Consider the following 24072-nt stretch of genomic DNA (forward strand, 5'->3'; position numbering starts at 1 on the left):
ACAGATGGACATGCCTAATTAACAAGCTGCCAGGACAGAATAATTTTTGCATTTCAAGTAAGTGCAAAGAATAATCCTTGCACAATATTCTTGCTATTTATGGTTTCAGAGCAGAGTGGTTATCCTGCAACTAAATGCAGAATTTTGTACCAGCTACACAAGGGTAGGACTGTTCGTAACTTTACAAACGAAGTGCTTCACACACCTGCAAGTGCTTTCTGTGACTGCAATGCACTTCTGAGCTTAAATTAAAACACTGTGATCATTGTGGAAAGCAAATGAAAGTCCTTCCCACCCCACAGACATATCCACTCTTCTTCTGTTTTCCCCTTATCCCTGCGTACCGCCATCTCCACACTCCTTGCTGCCACAACATCTTTGGGTTTTGCATCTTTGGTTCCAATGTAGGAGCCGATGGTGTCACAGGACCAGGGAGAGTACTGGCTGTAGTCATTTCCTTTGTATTTCCCAGCTACCTTCAGGTCTTCATCCAAGTACTGTACAAAAACAAAAATCTGGTTCTGTAAGTGAAGGGAAGAAGCAGTTTCACAGCCATCCCTGTTCACTTCAACAGTAGTGAATTTGAGAAATATCACCAGGATTATTTTTATCAGATACATCACCCTCTGGAATTGGGCCAGAGAAGGCGTGAGGTGTGTGAAATTCTGAGCTCCTGGCTATGCTCCCAGTGCTGACTATTCACTTGGCCAGTTTCAAGGTGATATTTTAACACTGGTTAAAAAAATAAATCTCTATCAAGCTGCTACTTCATTCTAAACATGTCGGGAGTAAAGTCTAGTAACTGTGAAGAGCGATTACTTCAATTAGTAATGGCTCTAAATTAATTTTCTTGGCTGCACCGAAAGCAGAGCTTAGGACCAGTGGTAGATCAACAGCCAGCTGAAATACTGGAGACTGTACTACAAGGGCTTCTCACCTAGGCACTACATCTACGTTCCCCAACACTTGCCAGTGCTGTATTGTTCTGATTTTCTTGTTGCCTACACCTACCAGCACGTAAAGGCCCAAGTATTTTCTAAACATGCCAGTATCTCATGTTTCGTCAAAATACGCTTACCTCCTCTGAGTGAAAAGGATGAGGCAAGGTTGGTGATGGTGCAAAAGGAGGTGGAGAAATCACCTTCCTCTCTTCCAGCTGAGCCATTATCTCTTTCCTTCGTCGGTGAAGTTCATCCAGGCTGGGATGAGGCTGAAATGAAGACAGGAAAATATTTCAGAGCTCCTGAAGCATTAAAGTACAAAATGAATAATTTTCTAAGTGGTGTTTACCTGAACAAAATAAGGCAGCTATATACTGCAAGGAAAGAGAAATACAGAGGATACACAGAATCATTAAAGTAACAAGTAATGATCACTTTGTTAAACTCTACCTGTTAACTTTCATATAGGACATAGATGTTCCTACACTGGCCAGGGTTAGGTCAAGACACCCCACAAACATGCAATGTGTTACAACTTGGCAAAGTTCCTGCTGGCACATGTTCAGCATGGCAAGTTCCCATTACAGTCATGTAGGGTAAATTGATAGAATTCTACAGGTCACTAGTTGCATTTATTATTCACTTTGCAATAGAATTAAACATGGTACACTCAAACTGATAAATCTGTAACTTATGTTAAAAACACTTCCTGTACTCAGCAATAGGATTCAGAGCCTTTAATCTGAGTGACCTAAGTCCAACTATTCTACAGAACTCAATTCCAGCTGGTGAGTTATCAAAACAAATTTGTAAACTTACAGCAGGAAGACCCTGCAGTTAACTATCTAACTAGAAAAAATTCAGAAGAGCAGAATTTTTAATTCTCTTATCAAGGCAGGTTTGTTTAATGTTTATTACTGAGGTACAGAGTGGGTCAGTCAGAGGTGGGCAGTACAAGAATGCACATGTGACATTTCCACACACTGTATTTACTCTGCACTTGAGTAGCCCTCTCCAGCCTAATCTTTGCTGGAAAAGTCAGAGAGGAGATTTCCAAAGTGAATTACAATGCTTTTCTATTTTGAGCATTAAAGCAGCCTACTTTTACATATTAACATCATTTCAACTGCAGAGTTGACCAGTAATTAAATTACCTTCTAGTTTTTGATCAGCTTCCTAAAATTGAGACTTTAGCAAAGGCCACCCCCTTAGTACAAAAACATACAATTCCTCAAGCAGTTTATAGTTTCTCCCTCAAAACAACTACAAAAACACAGTGCAGAACCCATACCCTGTGGCACGAAGGTCTGATCTGACCAAGATGTGGAGCCACTGGGCAGTAAGCCTCTGTTTGCTGGTATCTGTCTCTGGACTCAGGTACGTAGAGGGGCACAGCCGCCTGTGGGATGTCGATGGGCACCGGGCTGCCCCGCACCACGTCCTCCCGCTGGTAGGGCTGCACGGGGGGGTACACGCGGCGGCCGTCGTAGTGTGGCGGGTACACGGGCTGTGCCAGGGTCGGGTACCCCTGCGGCTGCGGGTACTGCGGGCTCACCACTCGCTCCGGCAGGTACGGCCCGTAGTGCTCCAGGTACGGCGTACCCGGCTCCGGTGCTGATGGAGGAGGTCGGACAAAGCGAGACATGGACTGAGTGGGATAGTACACTCCTGAAGCAAGGCAAGGGGCGGAAAAAACACAAGATACAGAAAGTGATTACCACAACTGTCCAGAAAACCCTGAAGAAGCAAAAGTTGATCCAAAGCTCAAGTGACATAGCATCATTACCTAAGATACCAGTACAGTGTCAATGTTAGAGTAGCTGAAGAACAGCTGGTGAGACTGAGCCCACCACAGGTGCCCTGGCAGCACCAAAATAGAAATAAATCATCAAAATGTCGCTGCAGAATGCTACAAATGCTTTCAGCTAGGTAAGACCTAAAAAGTAAACTGAAGATTGGTCTGTACATTTTCATCCATGCAACTAAATTCAATTTATCTCAACATATCAGAGCCACTGTCTGGGTAAAGGAATTTGGATTATCAGGATTTAAAGTCATCTAGAGATTTTTTCTATGTCTTGAACAGGAGAAAGACATTTCAGAACTGTAAATCACAAAAGACTTGTAATATCACATTGCTTGGTTACCTGAAGATTTTATTATTCTATCCGGGATCTCTGGATAATTTTAAAGTATGAATACGTGCATGACATAAAATTTTTTGGACAACTCAGATGTTCACTGGCACACAATGACCAAATGTAAGCAGTTTTTCTTCAAAATGCTCTGCAATTTTCTCAGAAATGGTTTCCCCCATTTTGCTTTTCTTTCTAGAGCTTTTTCTGCTTTTAACTTCCTTTGGTCTTTCATTGCTTATTTTTCTTTCATATTAACTTCACTCTATCTCATTTCTCTCTGCGACCTTACATCGCCTAAGAATCATTCTCCGTTTTCATACAGATAGCCATATCTTCTCTTTTTAATCCCCATCAATATTATCTTTCTCCACGTGCTCTCTTTGTAGTTAAGTTTTTTTTCTCTTGGCTCCTTTCTTATGATGTTTTCTTTTTTTGTGAACTCCCGTCTATAATTTCATTTATCTCTAGTCATCACATGCACTTTATTTCCATTTTCCCTGAGTCAAACTGAATGAAGGTTTACCATACTGGATCCCTCATCCAGGCCAGCTAGGAAGAACTGAAGACAGAAGGACTTGCAACGCTTGGACAGATACAGGTATTGTTTTCACTTGCATTGAACTCCTCAGTCAAGGCATAAAATCCTGTCAATTTCCATTTTATTATGACATCACCATATTAGTGTATTTCATCCATGTCATTTGTAAGAAAACTTTAATTAAAGGGCTTAAAAACCAGAGTGGGAAGAAAGACTAAAATCAGCATGAGGATGAAAGAGCTCGGTGTCAATCTTACCTTGTTGGTAGGGCGCTGGCTCAAACGATGGGGCAGCCCCTCTGGGGTCTTGGTAAAACATATCTGCTTGTTGTGCACTGTACAGCTGAGACCCTCGTGGTACCATCTGCAACTGCTTGGTGACAGACACCGAGGGCAGATCTGCTGGCACCCGAGCAGGCACAGGATGAGGGTTCACTGGCAAGGCAGAAATAGAGCTCTTGGGAACAGATTCCAGCCTAAAGAAATGGAAAGATGGCACTGCTCATTAAGGCCTGGTATAGCACACTGTACTCTAACACACTGTTATATGTCTAGACTCCACCTTCTGAAGGCTTCTATCATCTTCTCCAATTAAAATATAAGCTAACAGGGAATTAACACAATTTAAGAGTTCTAGCTTTAGCTTTCCAGTGTACTATATAATCACTAAAAAAAACCCCAACCAAACACAAGAAGAACCACATCCCCAGTTCTGTTTCTTCTTTAAAGAACCGGTTTACTTCTTTTCTACTCCACATTTACACACACAACAATTTGAACAACAGGTAGGAAGACCCGTACAAGTCAGGAGGGGATCCAGGGGCACTGCTACTCAGATGGTCCATCTTCCCCGGCTTCAGGGCACTTTCGTAACCGGAGTCAGTCCCTCGAGAAATCAGTTGTGTCACTGTGCTGCCTGTTGACACAATTCCATTTGGCAGAGCAGAAGTTTTCCTATTGGGCAAGTCCACTCCCCCTTCCTCTGAGAGGATAGCTCCTGAAGGCAGGCCCACCTCATTCAGCTGGCCCAGGGAGGCACTAAGGGGTCTTCTGGGAACGAGACGCTTGTTCATTTTACGGAATCTTCAGAAAGAAAAAACACATATCAAAAATTGAAACAAAAAAAAGTAAAAGGAGGTGTACTGTCAAGATTTTTCAAACATGGATTCTGCTGAAAGCTTCCTTTTATTCAAGTTCTTCAAGAGGCATATGAAAATACTTCTTAGAATACAACTTTCCTGACAGTTGATCTATTAACAGGAGTTTCAATCAGAACAAGGATGGGCTTCCAATGACAGGTACATCAAGAATTCACAGGTAAACGTCACACAGCAAATTTACAAATCCTACTTCCTTTACACATATGCATCTCAAGAGAAGAAAACCAAAACCAAGCATCACATAAAGTACTATTATCACATAAAATACAGTAAAACAAGCTTCAGAATAAGAATCACAGACTGTTCAAGCCTGTTTTATTCAGAGAAGAAACTAACAGCAGAAAATTTAAGTGAAAAATATCAAGTTATACCCTTTTGCTCTATTTGTCCAATAATAAGCCAAGTGTTTACTACCATGTGATTGATACATTTTAAAGCACAGTTTAAGATTTATGTTACTATATCAATATGCAGCTTACACCATTTCTGTTGTTTGATTAAGTGATTGCAGAGATAAAAACTCGATGAACACGCAATAATTCCAAAAATCTAAGTGCTTCTGACTAAAGCCTGAATAAATACAGGCATTTTAACCAAAGTTCCACAGAAACCAGTAGGCCAATGGTACTGGAGAACAAATTTCAGAGTTGAAGGTCCTCCACTAAATACCCTGCCATTAGTTCAGATCCCAAAATGCAAGTGTGAGAGCATATTTGCAGACCTGAGTGTTCTCACTGAACAAGAAACAAATAATATTTCTTCAGGAGGGTTGAAACCAAAACTTTTATATCATAAATAACAGTCAGAGTGAGATGGGAACCCAGACTAGGAAGGTATACAAATTACTGCAGAAAAAGGTTGCAGTTATTACTCAATCTTTAGATAATCTTTGTAGTTGTCCCCGTGCATTAACAGCAACACAACAGAGGTAAAAAGGGGTTTTATTGCTGGGACTGTTTTTTTTGGTTTTTTTTTAAGATGTTGTTGCAGTCTCCACATGTGCAGGACACAAATTAATTTTAAAAAATTTCAGTGCTTGTCTAAGCACACAGGGTCTTTGTCCCTTGTCAAGAGGGGAATAAGCTGCTGTTTAAGCAAGTTTAGATTAAGCTATCCAAAGCATTACCACACATTTCCCCATAACCTTCCTCCAAACTTAAAGCTATATAGAGAGACAGAGGAGTCACACAGCAAACAGCAATGCATATTAGTCACACTAAGCATTTTTAAAAGGAGGAGTGCTAACACAATAGCTACTTAAAGGAATTAAGCAAAGATAAAAGGTACAAGGAACAACCAGAACTCCCAAGTTCCCCAACCACCCACAGAAACTGAACAAATATTCTCTTCAGTCCAGGACAACATTACTATCAAGTCAGTCTGGCTACAACAGGCCTCTCCCCCCCTGCAAAGCTGACAAACAGTCCTTTATACATACAGCTGGCTCAGAGGTGTAACACTGACCCACCATCCAAGAGAGGTTAACAAAACCATCCCAAAGCAGCACTACCAATCTCCATTTCATTAGCATGATGACAGAAGGCAAAAAATTCTTCAACTGTTTCTGCAGCACACCAGTACTGAAGTCCTATTCCTTGTTCATATGAATAACTGTCTTTGTCATTCTAACATCACATGCTCTGCTCTTCTTTCTTTGTGTTTTGTCTGTGCACTGCATGCTGGCTATACAGGCCATGAACTGACATTAATGCTTTGAATTTCAGATTACAAAATGGAAAAGAAACACTGCATGCCAATTCCGAGCCTTTGCAGTATTCTTCTCATTTAAAAGCACCTTTACTTTGAATTATTGTATCCCAAAAAGCAAGTAGCAAGCTAATATACTAAATAAAATGCATTGTATTTATTTCTTTTAGCTCCTAAATATTCCATTTTACTTTAAAAAAATTAAAACAACCTGCAGAACAACAGCATCTTGCTCTTGCATAACTGGTAGCCCTCCTAAACCTGCAATGGATCTAGACTTCAGATTTGATATGACCATCATTTTTTAACTCTACAACAATAGATGTAACCAATTGAAGGTACCTGCATGAAACTTTTTGACAGATTGCATAAAGAATTGTTGCAGGAAAAAATCTTGAATTGTTTTTAGCTCTTTGGAGAGCTAGCAACACATTCCTTACATTTGGAAAACTGCCAGCAACTTACCTGAATGAAAAGGGAAGAGGAGAAGTACCCCAAACAACAGCCACTGTGAATGCCATCACACAGCATGTTTAGTCACACTTAAGAAGCATGGAAAACAGCCCACCTCCAAAAACTTTGGATAACACTTGCGTAACATCAAACTTTCAGAGCTGCATTACTGATGAACAAAGCAAATATCCTGCTATATGAAGAACAAGTAGCTCCAAAACCTAAGAGATGACTGTTACAAGTCTTTCACATTACTTTTTACAAGTTTAACAGCCAGGTTATACCTCCTTTCCCCCTCATTCCTAAATATAAGAAATAACTCTCATAGACAAGATGAAGCAAAGACTGGGCTGCTTGCTACTAGTAGAAGTACACTTACTTTTCCAGCTCCTCCTGTGAGTGTGCGAAGGTGCAGCTGGCCCCCCGGGGACACCCTCCTCTCTGCTTCATGTCTCGGCACATGTATGTCTTGTACTTGCTGTGCTGAGGGGGCTGACAAGGTTAAAGAAACCAGGTGAGACACCTGAACATGAAAGTGCACTTAACCAAGCTGAATTTATCATCTTATCAAAGGCCTGATGTTTGACTGTTGATAATTCCTCAAATTTAAGTGTTTCTGGAAAACCTGACATGAAATAAACCTGAAGCGCTTGTGTTTGGTTCTTCAACAGAACCAACAGATTCAAGAGTAGGTGTTTTGACAACTAAGTCACTCTCAGTTTTCTACTGAACATTTTTATTCAAGCTCCTTACTGGAGAGCTTGAATGGAACACAGCTGTACATTTTAGGACACAGTTAAGTGGACAAAACTGATACAGGATGAAAAAATTACCAATAATCAGATAGACCCTACCAATAGTTTCCACCAAGGGAAAGGTCTGTAAAAGTCCACGTGCTTTCTGAGAAGCCAAAAGGTGTATATTTGTCAGAAGTCACCTGCAAAATGTTGGGGATTTTTTTTGTTTGTTTTTGGTTTTGTTTTGGGAGGGTTTGTTTGTTTGTTTGGTTTGGTTTGTTTCGGGGTTTTTTGCCTTCTACTGCAGCGAGAAGATCCAGGCAGAGTGAACATAAACCACACAGCCTTTTACTGGCCACTGTTGCCAGGTAGTCCAACTTGACCCAGACTCAGAGACATCCCTCTCCTACTCATGAGGCACCGGGCTCCCTTCCAAGCAGCACACCATGTACCACAGGCTCTCCACAACAAAAACTTTTTCCCCTCCCAGATTCTCACTTAGGCATTTCTACTGTTTTTCCTTTTGCTGGTGACAGTGCTCATTATCCACCCCAACTAATGCAAAAAGGTGAAACAGAGATAATCTTTTTACTAGCTGAGCTCCCCAAACCAGCTCTCCAAGAGGATGAATGCCAAAGTGACAGAGGAGTAGGACTGGGACAGGCAGCTCTGTACTTCAGCAGTATTTATATCAACTGAGCTACACAATAAAGTGACATCAAAGGGATTTGTGATAAGGTAACTATGAGATAAGTTAATATACAGTTATTTTGTCATTGCTGAAACAAAAAAATTGTTTCAGGAACTTGGATTGCACCTTCATATGAACTGTTCTTAAATCTTCAAGCTTGACAGACCACTCAGCACAGGTATAAGGATGACTTCATTAACAGAGAGCAGCTGGCTGAAATATGCCATATTAAGACAAAACCAAGAAAATTCCCACAAATCAAAGCAGAACCCAGCATCCCTTCCCCACCCTCTACTCAGAAAGGTTGTTATTCATTTCCCTAAGCCTGTAGACTGTTCTTCCATCTTAGTGAGCTGTGAAAATAAATTTAACAGGTTTTGGAGGTAAATATGTGTTGTTTCGCATTTCTTCCTTTCTTGTTTCTATTTTGATAAATATGACTTGCAGTGATGTTTTCAATTAGCTTCTTGCTAAACCAAATCTTTCCAGATGACATCAGTAAACCTCTACTATAGGATACAGCCAATAAAACTTAGGGGTACATATTTCCCAAATGATTTAGCTTTTACCTGTTGTTGATCTGTTCCTTTTTTGCTGTGATTCTGGATATAATCAACTAAGCCATGAACCACAGTCCTCACAGCAACTAGTCCATTTTCCAGCTGTTCCCACGTTGGGGGTGGAGCATCTGTTGCATGGACAGCAAACACCAAACAAAAAAAGAAAAATCAGAAAGATTTTCTAAAACCAGGTACTAAATCCCACATCAGAAACTTGACTAGCCAAGTTGATAAAAAAATTTTCATCAGTAGATAAAAAGCATTCAGCATCTTAATTTTGGGACATTTAGCTCTTACAGAATAGAGGTATCTATAAACTTAAGACTGAATGCACAAAATACCAAATGAGCCGGTAACACCATTATTAGCATGTAAAATTATTTCTTTTTTCAAGAACTTTCTCATCTCAGAAGAACTCCAGAGGAAAGGCATTGTACAAACTCTTCTCATTAAGAAAAACATCAGGTTCTAAATCCCTCTTTACACTCAGACTCCTGGAGGTAAAATCATTCCATACAAATACAGTCATCACTGGCCTGATTACACAGGCACAGATGTAGAACAGCAACAGAAATTAATGCCTCTCATGTGGAAAAAACATCACAAGGCAAATCTATGAATCAGACCACCATTTAAAACACTGCAAATAAATTGTAGTCTCAATTTTATAGGAGCACCTTTTCTTTTTAGCCGATTTACTTTTTCAAAGTTTTTGAATCTGTTCCAGCAGCTGACACTCCCACTGTGTGCCTGCACACTCTGCTGCAAAGCACAGTACCTCAAAGAGCCTTTCAAGATCTGCAGCAGAATTAATGACATTATATTCCACTCACAGGGACTAGATTCTTCCAGAAGTACTTCAACATGCTTTCCTGCTGTTCTTTAGGCAACTCAACAGTACAGAAAAAACCACAAAGACCAGACTTGGCTACCAGAATCAAGGGAGGCTATTAGTGATGCCACCTCCCCCATCAGTTTTTTGCAAACCAATTTGCAGTACACAGGTTTGTCCCCAGTTTGTTTCAGTATGAAAGATTTGGGAAGAAAGCACTGTATCTCCTTCATCAGTTGTGAAGCACAACTGGTCCTCATTGGAAAGAAAGTTTATCTTCTGTTTGTTTCAACAAATATGAAGTACAATTTTTCATCTCCTGAAACTGTAGCTTATATCTTTTTACTATTTTGATGTGTAATATTGATTTTACAAATTCTAGCAGGTATAAAATAAAACTTCAGCCACAGGACTTTGCTGTTCCTTCCCTTCTCCCTCAGGTAGTCCATCCTTACAGCACTGCTGACTTTTTCAACAATTTCTATCTTTCTCTCCTCTGTCAACAGCTTAAGTTCTATTTCTCAGTTAAATTCTTTCCAACTATCTTCTACTTGCCAGACTCTTTCCTAGTTTTGCAGAATTACCTATGAACAAGAAAAATACTGAATTCTGTAGGGTAACAAACCATTCTTGTCTAGACTGATTTTTGCCCAGCTTCTCTCTATTCAATCTATCAAAATTCTACTTTGGAATCCAAAACTCTTTAGTTGATGAGTAAGGAGGACGTTTCCTTACACTTGATGATCAGCTTTCAATCCTTGAACAGTGTTAAGCTCATTTTGCTAAACTTAAAGGTTTTCATAAAAACACCAGATTTACCTGGACTGGGATCAATATTTGCTAGGAGCTCTAGGTGAGGTCTAAGACGATTCAAGTTAGCTGGATCTCCAGTCCTCTGAAGAGCAATAGTTAATTCCTGAACACTCTGTGCAAACGAGGCCGGGGTCTGCAACTTGAAAAAATTTTCATCATTAACTTTCTACAGGCATGGCAATCCTCATGGTTTCTGAAGGCTGCTCCACAGGCTCATAGGAACTGTCTCCCAAAATTGGAGACAGACATCTTTCACAGAAACCCATTCCAGTGAACCCTTTCTATTAAGAGTGCACAGTTCTTTGACATTGCATTAAATTACACTTATAAATAGACAAAATAAAGGCTGTTATTTCTAGCAATAAAACCCATTTCTTTTGTGTTGTGCTGCCATCCAAGAAAAAAATGGGCCATATTGGAAACCATTTAATTTAGATTTCTGGAGAGTCTAATATCTCCAATCCCCAAACCAACAGGTTTGCAGCCCACTTTAAACTGAGTACAGCAAGCAGAAAATAAAGAACAAGACGGCTGAAGGAAAAGTTAGCTTGCAATGTTCCATTTCCTAACATCACACAATTCCAGTATTTAAAACTTAATTCTACCTAGATCCTTCAGGAGATGTTCAGCAGGACATTTCTAAAGGTGGGCAAAGGCATAAATACACAGCAGAAGCTATCTTGAAGCTAATCCCCTTGCACAGCAGCCAAAGCAGTTGTTTCACAGCTTTCATAACCATTCAACAAGGGTCAGCTCTTCCCACCTAATTTAGGCACTTAAAAAAGCATCCCCTAATCTAAAAGGGGGGATTTATCCTATGTTGCTTCTGAACATAGAGTGATCTAGGCATTTCCAGAGTTCAGGTATTTTATTTACAAAATGTGCTTTCACCTCTCTGTCCTACTTCAGACACAGACATGGGGACTCATATTTTTTCCAACTTATGCACTAACTTCCTGCCCAGAAACATGGACCATTAGCCTCTGTCAATACATTGGCACTTATCAGCTGCTCATAAAGGTCACCCCTCAATTATTTAGCTAAACTTTGTGAGTCTCCATCTGCAGAAATAAGTAAAGTAGCAAAAATGTCAGGATGGCAGAGGAAACAAGATTCAGTAGGTTACAAATTTTATTCTAATTATTTAGGACATAACGGGTTTTGAAATAACGGGACAAATGATTAATGGGCAAGTCCACGTGGGCACAGTTTCTAAGTTCAATGTTACAAACATTTAAATCTACTACAGTTGCAAACAAGCTGGACTGGGCTGATTCTAGGTGGCTTTACCTTGTCAATGATACTCTGCATGTGGGATTTGTGAGACTGGTCTCCATACAACAGCGAGGACCACTGGTCTGGTGCAATGCGCAAACCCGCTTCCATAGCTATTTGAACTATCTGGGAATCGTGTTCCCTTCTCAGAGCTTCGTAAGTCCGAAACTCCTCCTTCAGTTGCATCAGGGAGGAATCCTCATCTCGCTTGGTCACCTAGCAAGGAGAAATGAACCAAATACAATTAAGCAGGATAAGCCCAAGATTACGTGAAGTCCAAGGCAAGTGACGTCTTCAGCTGGCAACTAAGTCCTTCTCCCAAACTAAAATCAACTATGGCACACTCAGTGAATACCAGTTCCTACTAAAGTAACACACACTTGATAGATTGGAACCACTACAAAATGGACACAAAACATGGTTTACTTGGACTCTGACTCACATATTGGTCAAAGTGTCACACTTCCTAAATGACTTTACAGCATCCACACCTTCAATTGAGATATTTTGTTTGCATTGCAGAATTTTGTTTGAGGGTACAATTAGCAAAACCAAAGCATTTTTCTACTCATTTAGCAAGAGTAAATGACATTTAAGTTGAGCATCTAGCAACATATATTAAATACTATAAAGTACATTAAGCAGTTTTTCTTCCTACAGCTGACACCCAAAAGTCTCCTTTTTCTTTGATTCTAACCACATCACAACTGAATTAACAGAATTAGTGATTTTTTGGCTTTAAGCCACTTCTGAGAAGGTAAATATGCTGCTTTACTTCCAGGTTTTGTAACAGTACCTCTGTGGAACTGGACAGAGGCAAAACCTAACTTTACAGCTTCAAGTCGCTGTTTCAGCCTACGCTGCTATCACAGCTGAATGACAAAGAACTCTCTAAATTCATGTGGGACTTAATGAGCAATATTTCCTCTAACTACACATAGTTTTGGGCATATTTAAAGTTTCAGGACAATGAAAACTCAAAGTGAAAATGAATGATTTTCATAGTATTATGAAACCTCTGGGCAGAATCTTCTTCATACCTTGAAGCATGAGGCTCTGTAAAGGAGCTGGACAACATGCCCAATGCTAGTCTTGGAAGCCTGAGGGAATCGTGGCTCCAGTCTCTGCACCACAAAGAGAACCAAGACCTTTCGTGACAGAGCAGATCCATCTTCCAAAGCCAGCAGAACCAGCTTTAGAGCCTCCTCTTGCATTGCTGAGAGTCCGGGGAAATGCAAAAAGAGACAAAGGATGAGAGAAGCCCAAGTAAAATTTTTGCAGTTTCTTGTTCACCTGCAACTGGGATAACAGCTAAAAACTCCCACTAACAGACACACAAACCCACAGAGGAAAAAAAGGAATTGAGTAAGAGGGGAGGGCAAAGAGAAGGAACCCTTCCAGACTCCCGCACTGGGACTTGGGAAAACAGGACTTTTTACCTTTAATCTTATTATTATATATTAGATTAATATCATTATTACTACTACTACCACTACAACAACATCTATTTTGGGTATCATCTGATAAGAAGGCTCCTGTCTGTACATCTTTTGATCATTAATACAAGTTTCCAAAGTATACTGCCTACATCCCACACTTATCCCAGAAGAAAAAGCTGACAAACTAAGGAAGAGCAAGGTTGATTTCCATGCAAGTAAAAAATAAGAAAAAAAAAAGAGCGCCCACACCAATCAACCAGGCTGCAGCATCATTATTTTGCTACATAACCAACCTCTCTCTTCCCTGAAGTGTTATGACAGTTAGTATCTCAAAATTAGTCTTCATCTGTTTCAGTAGGGAAAAGCTTCACTATTTTTTCTTTAAGAAATTGGCTTCATATTTCAAGACTCAACAAGTGAAGTCTGTATTTTCAATAATGAGACTTCATTTTTTTAAGCAACATTAATTTCTTTATAGTATTTTAAGCAAAGGAATTTAATTTATAAATGTACAACATTTAAAAATGTGTACACGTAACTGTAACAAATCTATCCCTACAATTCTTTTCTATGTTTATTGCACTAAGAAGGAAAAGAAGCCATGCCAGTCACTTCCAGTAACCTTATTTTTTCTAGAAAGATCTTCAAGGAATAGACAAGAACAGAAGGACACCTACTCTGAATTTTACAGAAGACTTGAAAAAGCATTAAAAATACAAGAAAACCCAACAGACACATAATTAATTCTGAAGATTACTATTAAGAAATTAGGTTATTGCTGAATAAAATCACTTGGGCAATTAGACAGCCATTTATCAATGGCTCAATTCTAAATGGCTTCTAGTACAGCAGTGATACTGTGATGTCACCTACCTGGCCCAAGGAACTGGCACCCTCTGGCTCTCACTGCAGCCCAGAGGTTGGAGGAGAGCTGCTGAGGGTTTTGATGCTGAAGAATGAGCTCTGTAACTGTTCTTTCACCCAGCGACCGTGCTGCACGCATGGCTCTGATCCGCCCTTCCTCTTCCACCAGCTGGCAATGCACTAATGTCACAAGCTTCCTCTGCATGGGACGACTCAGCACACTCTGAGTAGTACTGTTAAGACCCACACCTTCAAAACAAAATGAAACAGAATAATAAACTACCTCATACTCCTCTTATTGCGCCAGTCTTCAGTGACTGTACTGGACAAGTGCAAACCTAGCTCTCCTGGTGTCCATTTTGTCAAAGGGAATACTAGTCAAGGCACATCATAAGTTGATTTCACTTGTTTCACTTGGCAATAAAAGCAGTTTTCTGGTAGTCAGCTTCCCCACAGGCTTAATCTTGTGATTGACTGATCAGGCTTTTTAAGAAGATGGAACCTCTAATGAATTCTTTTCCCATGTTGGTAGCTTGTCCCACACCCTCCCATCCAGATTCCCAGTTCATCCCTTATTCATGGACTTTAGGGATCACTTGGACATTTGTTTGTTTGTGGGACACATTTAGTTTCTTGCCTACATGTACTACCTTCACTGTTTTGGTTTAGAGCTTACATGAGTCCTGAACTGCTTGGGTGATGTTTAATTTTGTGCCAAACTCTGAATCACAAACATGCCAAGAGCCACCTAACTCAGGTTAAAGGAAGAGGTGACTCACTAGACATACAGCTGGCCATGCTGAGTTTGCTCTACAGCCAGAGCTTGTTCACTGAGCCACCAATTCCCAGAGTGATACTGCTGTCACACTGCACTGGTCACAAAAGACTCAGACAGCTTCTGAAAAAAATTATTTTTGATAACCTAATGCCCATGATGCTCAACTCCACTACTTGGGCTGACAGACTGTCCAAATCCAGCACATATAATATATATAAAATCCATACTCTTCAACACAGTGCAGGTTTACTAACTTAGAATTACCCAGATTGACCCAGTTCTTGTATTTGACCCTGTATAAACAAAGTATTACTTATAATTTTCCTTATCTATCTTATATGTAGTAACTTTATCATATCAGTTTATTCATCCTCTACAGAACAGCTGCATCACTACAGTTATCACAAAGCAGAACTGAAAAAAAAAACCAGGCAAAATTATCTACTTTTACTTACTCTGCAAAGATCAAATCAAAATTTGTCTCAACTCACTATTGCATGGTCAAAGACCTCAGTCTTTTCTCTGAATTGACACCTTTCAATTCTGCATCCGCCTTCCCCCCATAAAAACATAACCTTAATGTTTAAGAAATCTGTTTCAATTTGTTTCTAAACTAGATTTATATCCTTTTTTTCAAACATACTAACTAATAATTTGGATAGTTTGTTTTGCATCTTCTTGTTTTTTTGTTTCATTTTCCAAGAAAGCAACGCAGCAACTACCTCTTGCACTACTGAGTGGTTTGAGGTACAATGCCAATTCTTCCACACATTTCTTGCCCTCCTCATAATGCTTGGTATCTTCAGCTCCACTGCATAAAGTAATTGGCTGCTGCTCAGGAACCTGAAAAGAGATGACATGTGAATTTACTATGAATATATATATAAATAAGTGGCAACCATGCTTACAAACACTTATTACTACACCACATTTCCTGTTTTCTTCTCCTTCTGTGATTTTTCTGTATTACTTAGCATTTTTTCAGCTTATGTACTGAACAAATAGCATAAGAAACCCCATTGAGAATGCAAACAAAAAGACAGAATTTATGTTTAAGAGACTTCTTTTATTTAGTGGCTGAAAGGAACTAGAAGCAGAAGGCTTAACATGACACTTCCTATAACACTTTGGCTAAAATAGAACACATTGAAACATCCCCAAAGCTGACTGGCCAAAAAACTCAGGGGGAAGAAAAAAAATGAAGAGAACCCTGGTCTGCCAGTAAGTACAAATTTGCATCTACAGCCTCACAGCTCTAAAATCATCCAGGGATAAGAGACTGCAGCCACTTAAGATTAGTGGAAGAAAGACTTAGCAGCAAATAGAATAAGACACCCCTGGAACATACTCTGACTAGACACAGTTACAAAGCATGACCAAGTTATCCTATGTAGTGCGTATGAACACACCCTGTGAGTATTTATCTGATGATAGACACCAACTGTATTCTTGGGGTTTTGTGCTGGGCTTTTGTCAGGTGACATTTATTTCTTCTTCCAGACATCCACCATAAACAAGGATTTTTTCCAAGGGATTTGCACCACACCCCTCCAAGTTATAATTTTGGTTCTACTTTCCTCTTGGAAAATTCTTACAGCTTTCATCAAATTTGAGGGCGCAGTATAGCACTGTACTAACACTTCTCAACATCACTGTTCAGCAGTCAACCCAATATGATAGTACAGAGAATTGGAATTCCTCAGAAGACTAAACACAAGCACTTTTTTATTTGCTGTCAAAGTGCAAATAGATCTCAGGCTTCTATTTCCAAGTCAATCCCCATCCCAGTGGCAATAACAGCATGCTAATCCCACATAGCTGCTTACAGGGACCAACCCAGGCCTTCAATCTAAAAGCAAAAGCCTTTAATGCTTCAGTTAAATACAGACAAACCTGCTTACCTTCATGTGTAATCCAGCCATGACAAGAGCAGCATTATGATGGTGGCACCAAATAAAAGCAGCAAATATATATAAAATACATATACACACATGTATATGGTTGCCATCACCAATGTGAACAGCTTTTATATCAATTTTAATAAAAAGCAATGCTTCAACCATATGGTCACATTTCTCCTTAGAAAACCGTTTCCCTGTGGTAAGTTTCTCATTTGATACGTAGAGCAAGATAAAAAGTTACTATCTTGCTTTTCCAGTAGGTAACAAAGAAAAGTCTCAAAATGCTACATATCAGCTGGAATTAACATAGTATCATTCTAAATTAACACAGACAAGATAGGGGGTGTGTCTGATCTAGACTTCCATTCCTACTAAAGAGAAAAACCCAAGTTCAATCACACCAACACAAGGTTAGCCTCGATACTTATCACTGATGGAAGTTAACTTGTCATGTTTTGTGGGGTTTTGGTTTTAATTTTGGGCCAGCATTTGTTTAGGGTATTTTGGTTTTGGGGCTTGAGGAGTTTTTGTGTCTGTAAGCAAGAACATTTTCAGCAAAAGGAGATTTTGAACTCTGCATGTCAGAGTGGTCAGCTGTAAACAGTCAAAACAGCCTTATCTTGAGTGGTTTCTTGGGATTTAGGAAACAATTATTAACTCCTGCAATATCTGCCTGCACCTTAACAGAATATTCCACACCTCGTTTTCAAAGGCGCTGCCATTTTAGCAGTCTGCTTCTGCCAGGGAAGTGACGTAGCAGAACTGGCTTATTGGGCAAATGACACATCTCAAGTGTATGTCCACACACTGCACCATCTCTGCCCTATTTACTGCAGTCATATATATCATGCACTACAAAACATGTATATCATATAGTACAAATTCCTACTTGCTCCTGCAAGCATTCCATCTAGCACCACTGACAACCCAAAACAGTGACAGAGTCACAACCCCCGGCAGACAAAGGGGGCTCGGAACAGACGTGGGCCAGGAAGCCATGTTCAGCCCTGGATTTCAACCCTGAATTGAAGTGGGTTTAGCACACATTCAAAGCAGTGGTTTGGAATGCCAGACACAGCACAACTCCACCAGTGAGACACAAGGACTGTCTAGCAACTAACAGAAAGCATCCCCCTCCCCCACGGAAAAGCTGGCAGGGAAAAACTTCCAAGAGCTAATCGAGCTATTCAAACACTATCTGCATATTGATTCCATTCCTTCTCCTTTGAAGGGAAGCTTCAATATAAAAATCGAAATGCTTCATACAACTGTACTGTTTGCAAAATGAGCCCAAAAGAGATTATACTCTTATCTGAAGCTGGAGTAAGTATAGTACTGAAGAGTAAAACAACATGTTTTTTCTGTGGTTTTCAGGAGTGTTCAGGAGAAGAGAATTTAGTTCTCATGCACACATACTTGATTCATGCAATACACCTCACAATAAAATTTACAAGTAATTTTCCTTTTGCTGGTTCTATTCTATGCACTTCTAAGAGTTATTTTAATATTTTAGGGTTAGTATAATTGTAAGAATAGCATCTACCAAAAGAAAAATCCTGAAGACATAATTCATATAAATGACAGGAAATGTGACAATGACTTTGGCTCCATCATGGAACAGCTGAGGGACAACTGAGAAATAATTAAACTCGAAAGCATTTTCACTTCCCCTTCCCAAAATATCCTTTTAACAGCATGCATGACCCTATGGCCACTGCTGTTTACAATGCCTCTCAGAAGCCTCAGAATAGATGCCCAACAGAGTGAGCTCATTATTTTCACACTCAGCCCATATTCCGTTCTCTCAGACATCACACCCTTATGACAGTTTCCACTGCAAATATATTCACATCATGTAATCAACACCTCCCAAAGGGGATGAGAGCAAGACAGAAAAAATGATCTCAGATGTTTAATTGCTTTAAATCTGTGATGGTTTCACATGTATCTGCTTTGGCAATGACTGCAAGTATCCTGGCAGTGGAATGTAACCCATCAGCATGGCTTGTAGCTGTGGGAAGAGACAGGTTATGACAGCATAAGGAAGGGGACCGGAAAAGAATGCTGAAGCATCATCTCATACCAGGCAGTGATTTTGAATTGGTGATTTAAGTATAATTTGATGAAGTCAGTCAGATTGAGTTGTCAGTAATTACCATTAGACATCTAATTGCACAGAATGAGAACATGTTAAACAGACCAAACCCCTTTTTGTATGGTTTGAAAACTGTTTCTAGCAATATTTCCCTCCCCCTCCCTGCAAACGAATGATTTGCTTCCTGCCAAGAGAATCCAAACAAAACCCAAAGCCTACCATCTTTAGTTCCTCAAAGGTTTACATTAAAGACAACTTTTTCACAGATAATTCCTCTTTTGTGGCACTTTATTTCATCAACAAGTAAAATAAAAAATTATCAAACGTGCCTCTAATAGCTCTGCACTTTCACCCTTCCCCTTCTGAAAGGGTGTAAGTTAAGATCACCCAGTCTCTCATCACGTACATTTCCAATGTCTAGAATCATGTTTATCGTGTCCAGCAGGAGATTATTCCAAAATTAAAGCACCACAGGCATTTCTGCCGCTCTACATCACCTGTTTGGAATGAGCATGCTGCTGTTTCACGGTTAAAAAAACACAAAGGAAGAGCTTAGATGACAGATTCATGATTAGGTACCTTCAAAACACTAGACAGGTGAATGCTTAAAATAGTTACATATAGTGAGTAATATGTGGATGCTTGAATAGCTAAATTTCAAAACCTCATTCCCACAGAAACAAACGTAAGTGATTCCTTTACCCAGGAAGTCTAAGCAGCAAGGTCTCCTATGAGTGCCTTGCTGATTTGTGTCCAAGGCTATTGTGTCTCCCTTCCCTCACAGCTCTTCCTTAGGTGCCCAGCTATGCCCAGCTTTTGCAGGAATAATAAATCTCATATTCCCCTTATGATCCCTCTGCTCCCCTCATTTTATGTAGCAAAACTTATCTAGACATGGTCTGAACTAGCTAAGCAGAGAGGCTGTGGATATTCCATTCTTGACAGTGTCAGGCTGGAGAGGGCTTGGAGCAAGCTGCTCTAGTGGGAGGTGGCCCTGCCCACAGCACAGGGCTGGAATGAGGTGCCTCTTAAGGGCCCTCCCAACCCAAGCCATTCTGTGATTCTAGGAGCACTGCCTTCCAGAACAGGCCCTGTAACCAGTGCTGATGTGTAGCATGCTGAGGGGAGCAGGTAGAAATCTGAATCTGCAACGGTTAATTTTCACACAAAGGGTAGCTCTAAACTGGGCAATGGGCTTAATTTCAGAAAGGGGTGGGGAGAGGGAAAACTGAGAAACAGTTTAATTCAAGTAAGAAAGCAACTCTTTTCACTGTTAGAGAGACAAATTGTATCCAGAGAGAGAATGCTACTGTCAGAGAAATAAGTTACTGCTTTCCTGGGTGACTGTGTGACAAGTCCAGTATGTTTTCCCCAGAAGCACAGTCCTGCTTATTTCACTCGCTGTACTTGTGCAAAAGCCAAAGTGACTTGCCCTAGAATCCTGTCATTGCTGCCAGTCACAGCAGAACAGATTTGTTTCTTTAAACTGCCTGGTCTCCTCCTCCACCTCCAGCAAAAAAGCACTTAACAAGTAGAAATGTGTGAATTCCTCAGAAGTCACTCCAAAGGGAAAAGAACAAACTGTTCTTCCCCCTCACAGATAAAAGCTTGAGTTGGGCTTTACTGTATTTCCTTCCAAAATGAAACTTTTCTTCTTTTTTTTTTTTTTAATTAGCATTTACAAATAAAATATTACAGGTCTCTGTGGACTCAGGTTAAGATGTACAGAGGTTTGTTGGAGATTAAGGGACATTGATGACACATACATGCTCCTGAAACTAAACCCAGAAGTGGAAAAAATTTGTTTTTCCACTTCTGGGTTTAGATTCAGGAGCATGTATGTGTGGTTTCAACTGAAGTTGACACTACTCATGCTTTGAAAGCTGGATTGCTGCTCACAGACCATTTTTGCTGAAATAGCAGAAGAGTGCACTCTCTTAGTGGGACAGTTCAAAATCACTAGTTTCTCTAAAGTACCTTTTTTTAAAATTTCTCCTTAAGCAAGCCTTTTTCTGTAAAAAGATTTTTTAAATGGCAATTGTTTCCATGTCCTTCACAGGAAAGTAGTTGTATTCATTTTCTAGTAATCCAGTGTCTGGTAAACACTGCAACAGCTGCCAGGATGGGAAAGGGAAGAGAAAGGAGAGTGAGTTATACTGAACACTGATTTCATTCACGTGTTCATTTGAAATTAGGAGCTGGCAGGGAAGGTGGTTCAGACCTCTCTTATGGGGAAAGTCTGTCAGTAATAAATACCCAGCTGGCCTCCATGGTTATTGTTACAGGTAACAGACTGCTGGGAGTAGCAAACAATCAGAAATAAGTGGCAAAGAACAGGGGTGGGAATAATGTATCTTTTGGTGGCATTTGCAGCTGTAAGGTCATAATGAAACAAGGTCCTGTGAATCTTCACCCCACAAAATTTTCAGATAAAAAGGGTGCACAAAATGATGTCATTAGTGCAAAGTCAGAACCTAAAATTCAGAGTGCTCTCAAGACAAACACTATACTATAAAACCTTTCTTCATACCTCACACATATGGATAAGGAAACTCTGGCTGGCTAACTAGTAAAACCAGGAAAAAATACTCAGTTGCATATACAGAGCAGGGTGGATTTCCATCTCATTCCACAGAATCTTGTTTTTATAAAAATTTAAATTCTGGCAGAGGTCAAATTGAACCTATTATACAGCTTGTCATAAAGCTTAACATAAAAATGCTTTATGAGAAGCTTTTGGCACATAAAAAACCAAAAAATGCTAGTGGAAGACATTTATCACAAATGTGGACATTCAGATTCAATTGGAAATATTAAAGAAACTGCAGAGAGGAAGAACATGTAAGAGAGAAAGAGAATTGTAACTTTTTTAATTATATCACCCATAGATTTCATACTGCTTGGAAGCTCTTCAAAGATGGCAGCATATCACAGGAATGGGAGTGCACAATCTCACTGCTTCCTCCTGCAGAGCAGGATGAGTCACTTAGCACAGCCAGAAGCACCATTTGATTTTGAGCTTCTGAAATAACCTCTATGCCATACACCACGAAAGAAAAACAACAAATTAGCCATATTACTTGATTAACTAAGAAGTGGCAAAAGCACACCTGGACCTGTAAGTCACAGTACCTAATAAAAAGCAACACAAAAGCATCTCTCTTTCCTCCACACCTTTTACAGATCTTCCACAATTCTTTGCTTTTTCCCAAACCATGGATCTCATTGAAGTTTCTGCTGCATTTAATTTCACTTATCCCAGACATTGGAGCAGTACAAAATAAAGCAGTAACCCTTTTATGGTAACTGATCCCATCTACATATTCATTCTTCACCCATAAGTTAGACAGGATTATCCCTCCTCTCCTAAGACCACAATCCTGTCCACAAGCCTTGCAAGGTGTGGGTCACAGGGAGCTACCTGAGACCGAACATTGATAAGCTTTTGCCAGCTTAAGTCTGTGCTGCAACTGAACAGGGTGATCCTGCTTTCCACACATCCCTGCCCTTCCTTGGTGCTGCTGTCAGTACCAGTGCCACGCATCCCCATCATACCACCACCTCAACTGACCTCATCAGTACCGATTCCAGCAAAAAAGGGAGTCTCAAGCAGGCTTCCCCCCTGCCCAACGTGGATTTAGAGTAACGTGCCATCTCATGAAGTAGTACTCCCATTGCATAGCTTCAAATAAAGCTGTATAGAGGCTGCTACCAGAGAGATCTGTCCCACATCCTTTACACGCGCCTCCTGCGTTTGGGACAACCACACACAGGTCTCATAGGGTGAATATAGTAAAGCACATAACCTACCACAGAAAAATGTCTTCCCAAAATAAGCTCACTGATCCAGCTCATCCTTTTGGCAGAGCGTGGCTAGGTAAGAGCCAAGGAAGAAGGAAGGAAACACAACAAACCCATTTTGGTGACAGCCCACAGAATTAGATGTAACAAAACTCATGGTCACCAGCAGAATAAAGATTTAAACTATTGATCCAGGCACCTTTACTACTTCTTGTAGACATCTACAAAAAGGTGGATGCCTTCTCTTCACATCATTAAGACAATATCATATTCTTTATAATTCCTGACTTGTCCTCCCAAAAGAAGGAAAATAATGAAACAGATTTAAAAAAAAAGGCAGGGATACCTGAGCACCCACAAGTTGCAGCAAGGCTGAGTTCACAGGAAGGAGTTCAATGTCCGTGTTGATAGTGGTCTGGTCAAAGGGACATGCCTTACGGTGGAGCTTGTTGAGGCACATCTTGCAGACAGTGTGGCCACAGCCCAAGCTGATTGGCTTCCGGATGGTTTCGTCGAAAGTCTGTGTGCAAATCGGGCAGGAGAGAAAATCCGTCCATTGTGGAGCTTGTACAGGCATTGCTTCAGGTGTTAATTGACAAGACAAAAATCTAAAGCACAGATTCCACTGGAATCAAAATTTTGCAAAAAAGTCTGTTTGGTTTTAAATATCTTCTGTAAGTACAGACAGTCTGCACATAGTGTGAAACATAACCTAGAAGAAAACAGAAACACAAAGTTAGCATTCTGTACTAGAACAGGCACATGAGCTCCTTTGTGCTAGGGAAGTACCACTCCTTGAGGTGTAGCTGAATTAAATACAGGACTGAGTCATGACTTGCTTTAATTCCAGCTGGTCTCTGGCTCTGGAAAAGCTGGTGTCAACCATTTCTGCAGTTATACAGTTTCAAATAAATCAAGGAAGATAACTATCACATTGAAGTTGTAAGACTAATTAGCTTTTCATTTTTATATTCTCTCTTTATAAATGAGCAAATTGATATAAACAAAATGTGAATAAAAGAGACAATTCCACTAATCCACTTTTGTACAATATCTACTGTACAAAATAATTAAATATTTTTGCTTAGACAAGGCTTCATCCAAAGCCTCAATCACAAGCAGCCTTTCTTCGGAGTCCAGTGGGCTCTGGATTGGCACACAATGACTGCCCAAGCCTCGAGGGGGATAAGATGAAAGGCTCAGGGTCAGTCAGACACTGTGCAATGCAACTCTCACACATTGCTCAGTGATACTGTGTGCTGCTACTCCAGCACCGTCACACAACCTCATATGTACTGAGCTCTGTGGTACCACATGGACCCCTCCAGACACATCTCAGTTACCCTGGGA

The 24072-nt window shown here is 40.1% G+C and overlaps 2 protein-coding genes across 13 annotated transcripts in view; both read right to left on the bottom strand.

The window, feature by feature from the left end:
* The window catches only part of RC3H1 (ring finger and CCCH-type domains 1), a 62582-nt gene that overhangs the window by 15070 nt on the left and 23440 nt on the right, over positions 1 to 24072 (bottom strand). For 7 of the 12 annotated variants that reach the window (XM_068199535.1, XM_068199545.1, XM_068199542.1 and 4 more), the window contains exons 2-14: positions 23069 to 23434; positions 15648 to 15768; positions 14157 to 14396; positions 12885 to 13060; positions 11860 to 12060; positions 10576 to 10708; positions 8934 to 9052; positions 7316 to 7428; positions 4418 to 4699; positions 3875 to 4092; positions 2233 to 2609; positions 1079 to 1210; positions 345 to 515 (exon numbers count right to left, since the gene is read on the bottom strand). In XM_068199535.1, the coding sequence (XP_068055636.1) occupies positions 345 to 515; positions 1079 to 1210; positions 2233 to 2609; positions 3875 to 4092; positions 4418 to 4699; positions 7316 to 7428; positions 8934 to 9052; positions 10576 to 10708; positions 11860 to 12060; positions 12885 to 13060; positions 14157 to 14396; positions 15648 to 15768; positions 23069 to 23299 (2514 nt within the window). In that variant the 5' untranslated portion in view covers positions 23300 to 23434. The remainder of the gene's footprint in view (positions 1 to 344; positions 516 to 1078; positions 1211 to 2232; positions 2610 to 3874; positions 4093 to 4417; positions 4700 to 7315; positions 7429 to 8933; positions 9053 to 10575; positions 10709 to 11859; positions 12061 to 12884; positions 13061 to 14156; positions 14397 to 15647; positions 15769 to 23068; positions 23435 to 24072) is intronic. The other 5 variants (XM_068199544.1, XM_068199543.1, XM_068199540.1 and 2 more) reach the window with 2 other exon arrangements.
* The window catches only part of LOC137479226 (beta-1,3-galactosyltransferase 2), a 149874-nt gene continuing 139612 nt past the window's right edge, over positions 13811 to 24072 (bottom strand). Inside the window, exon 3 of the mRNA XM_068199557.1 lies at positions 13811 to 13821. The gene's annotated coding sequence lies outside the window, so the exon portion shown is untranslated. The remainder of the gene's footprint in view (positions 13822 to 24072) is intronic.

The sequence above is a fragment of the Anomalospiza imberbis genome, chromosome 9, assembly GCF_031753505.1.
Source record: "Anomalospiza imberbis isolate Cuckoo-Finch-1a 21T00152 chromosome 9, ASM3175350v1, whole genome shotgun sequence".
Taxonomy (NCBI): domain Eukaryota; kingdom Metazoa; phylum Chordata; class Aves; order Passeriformes; family Viduidae; genus Anomalospiza; species Anomalospiza imberbis.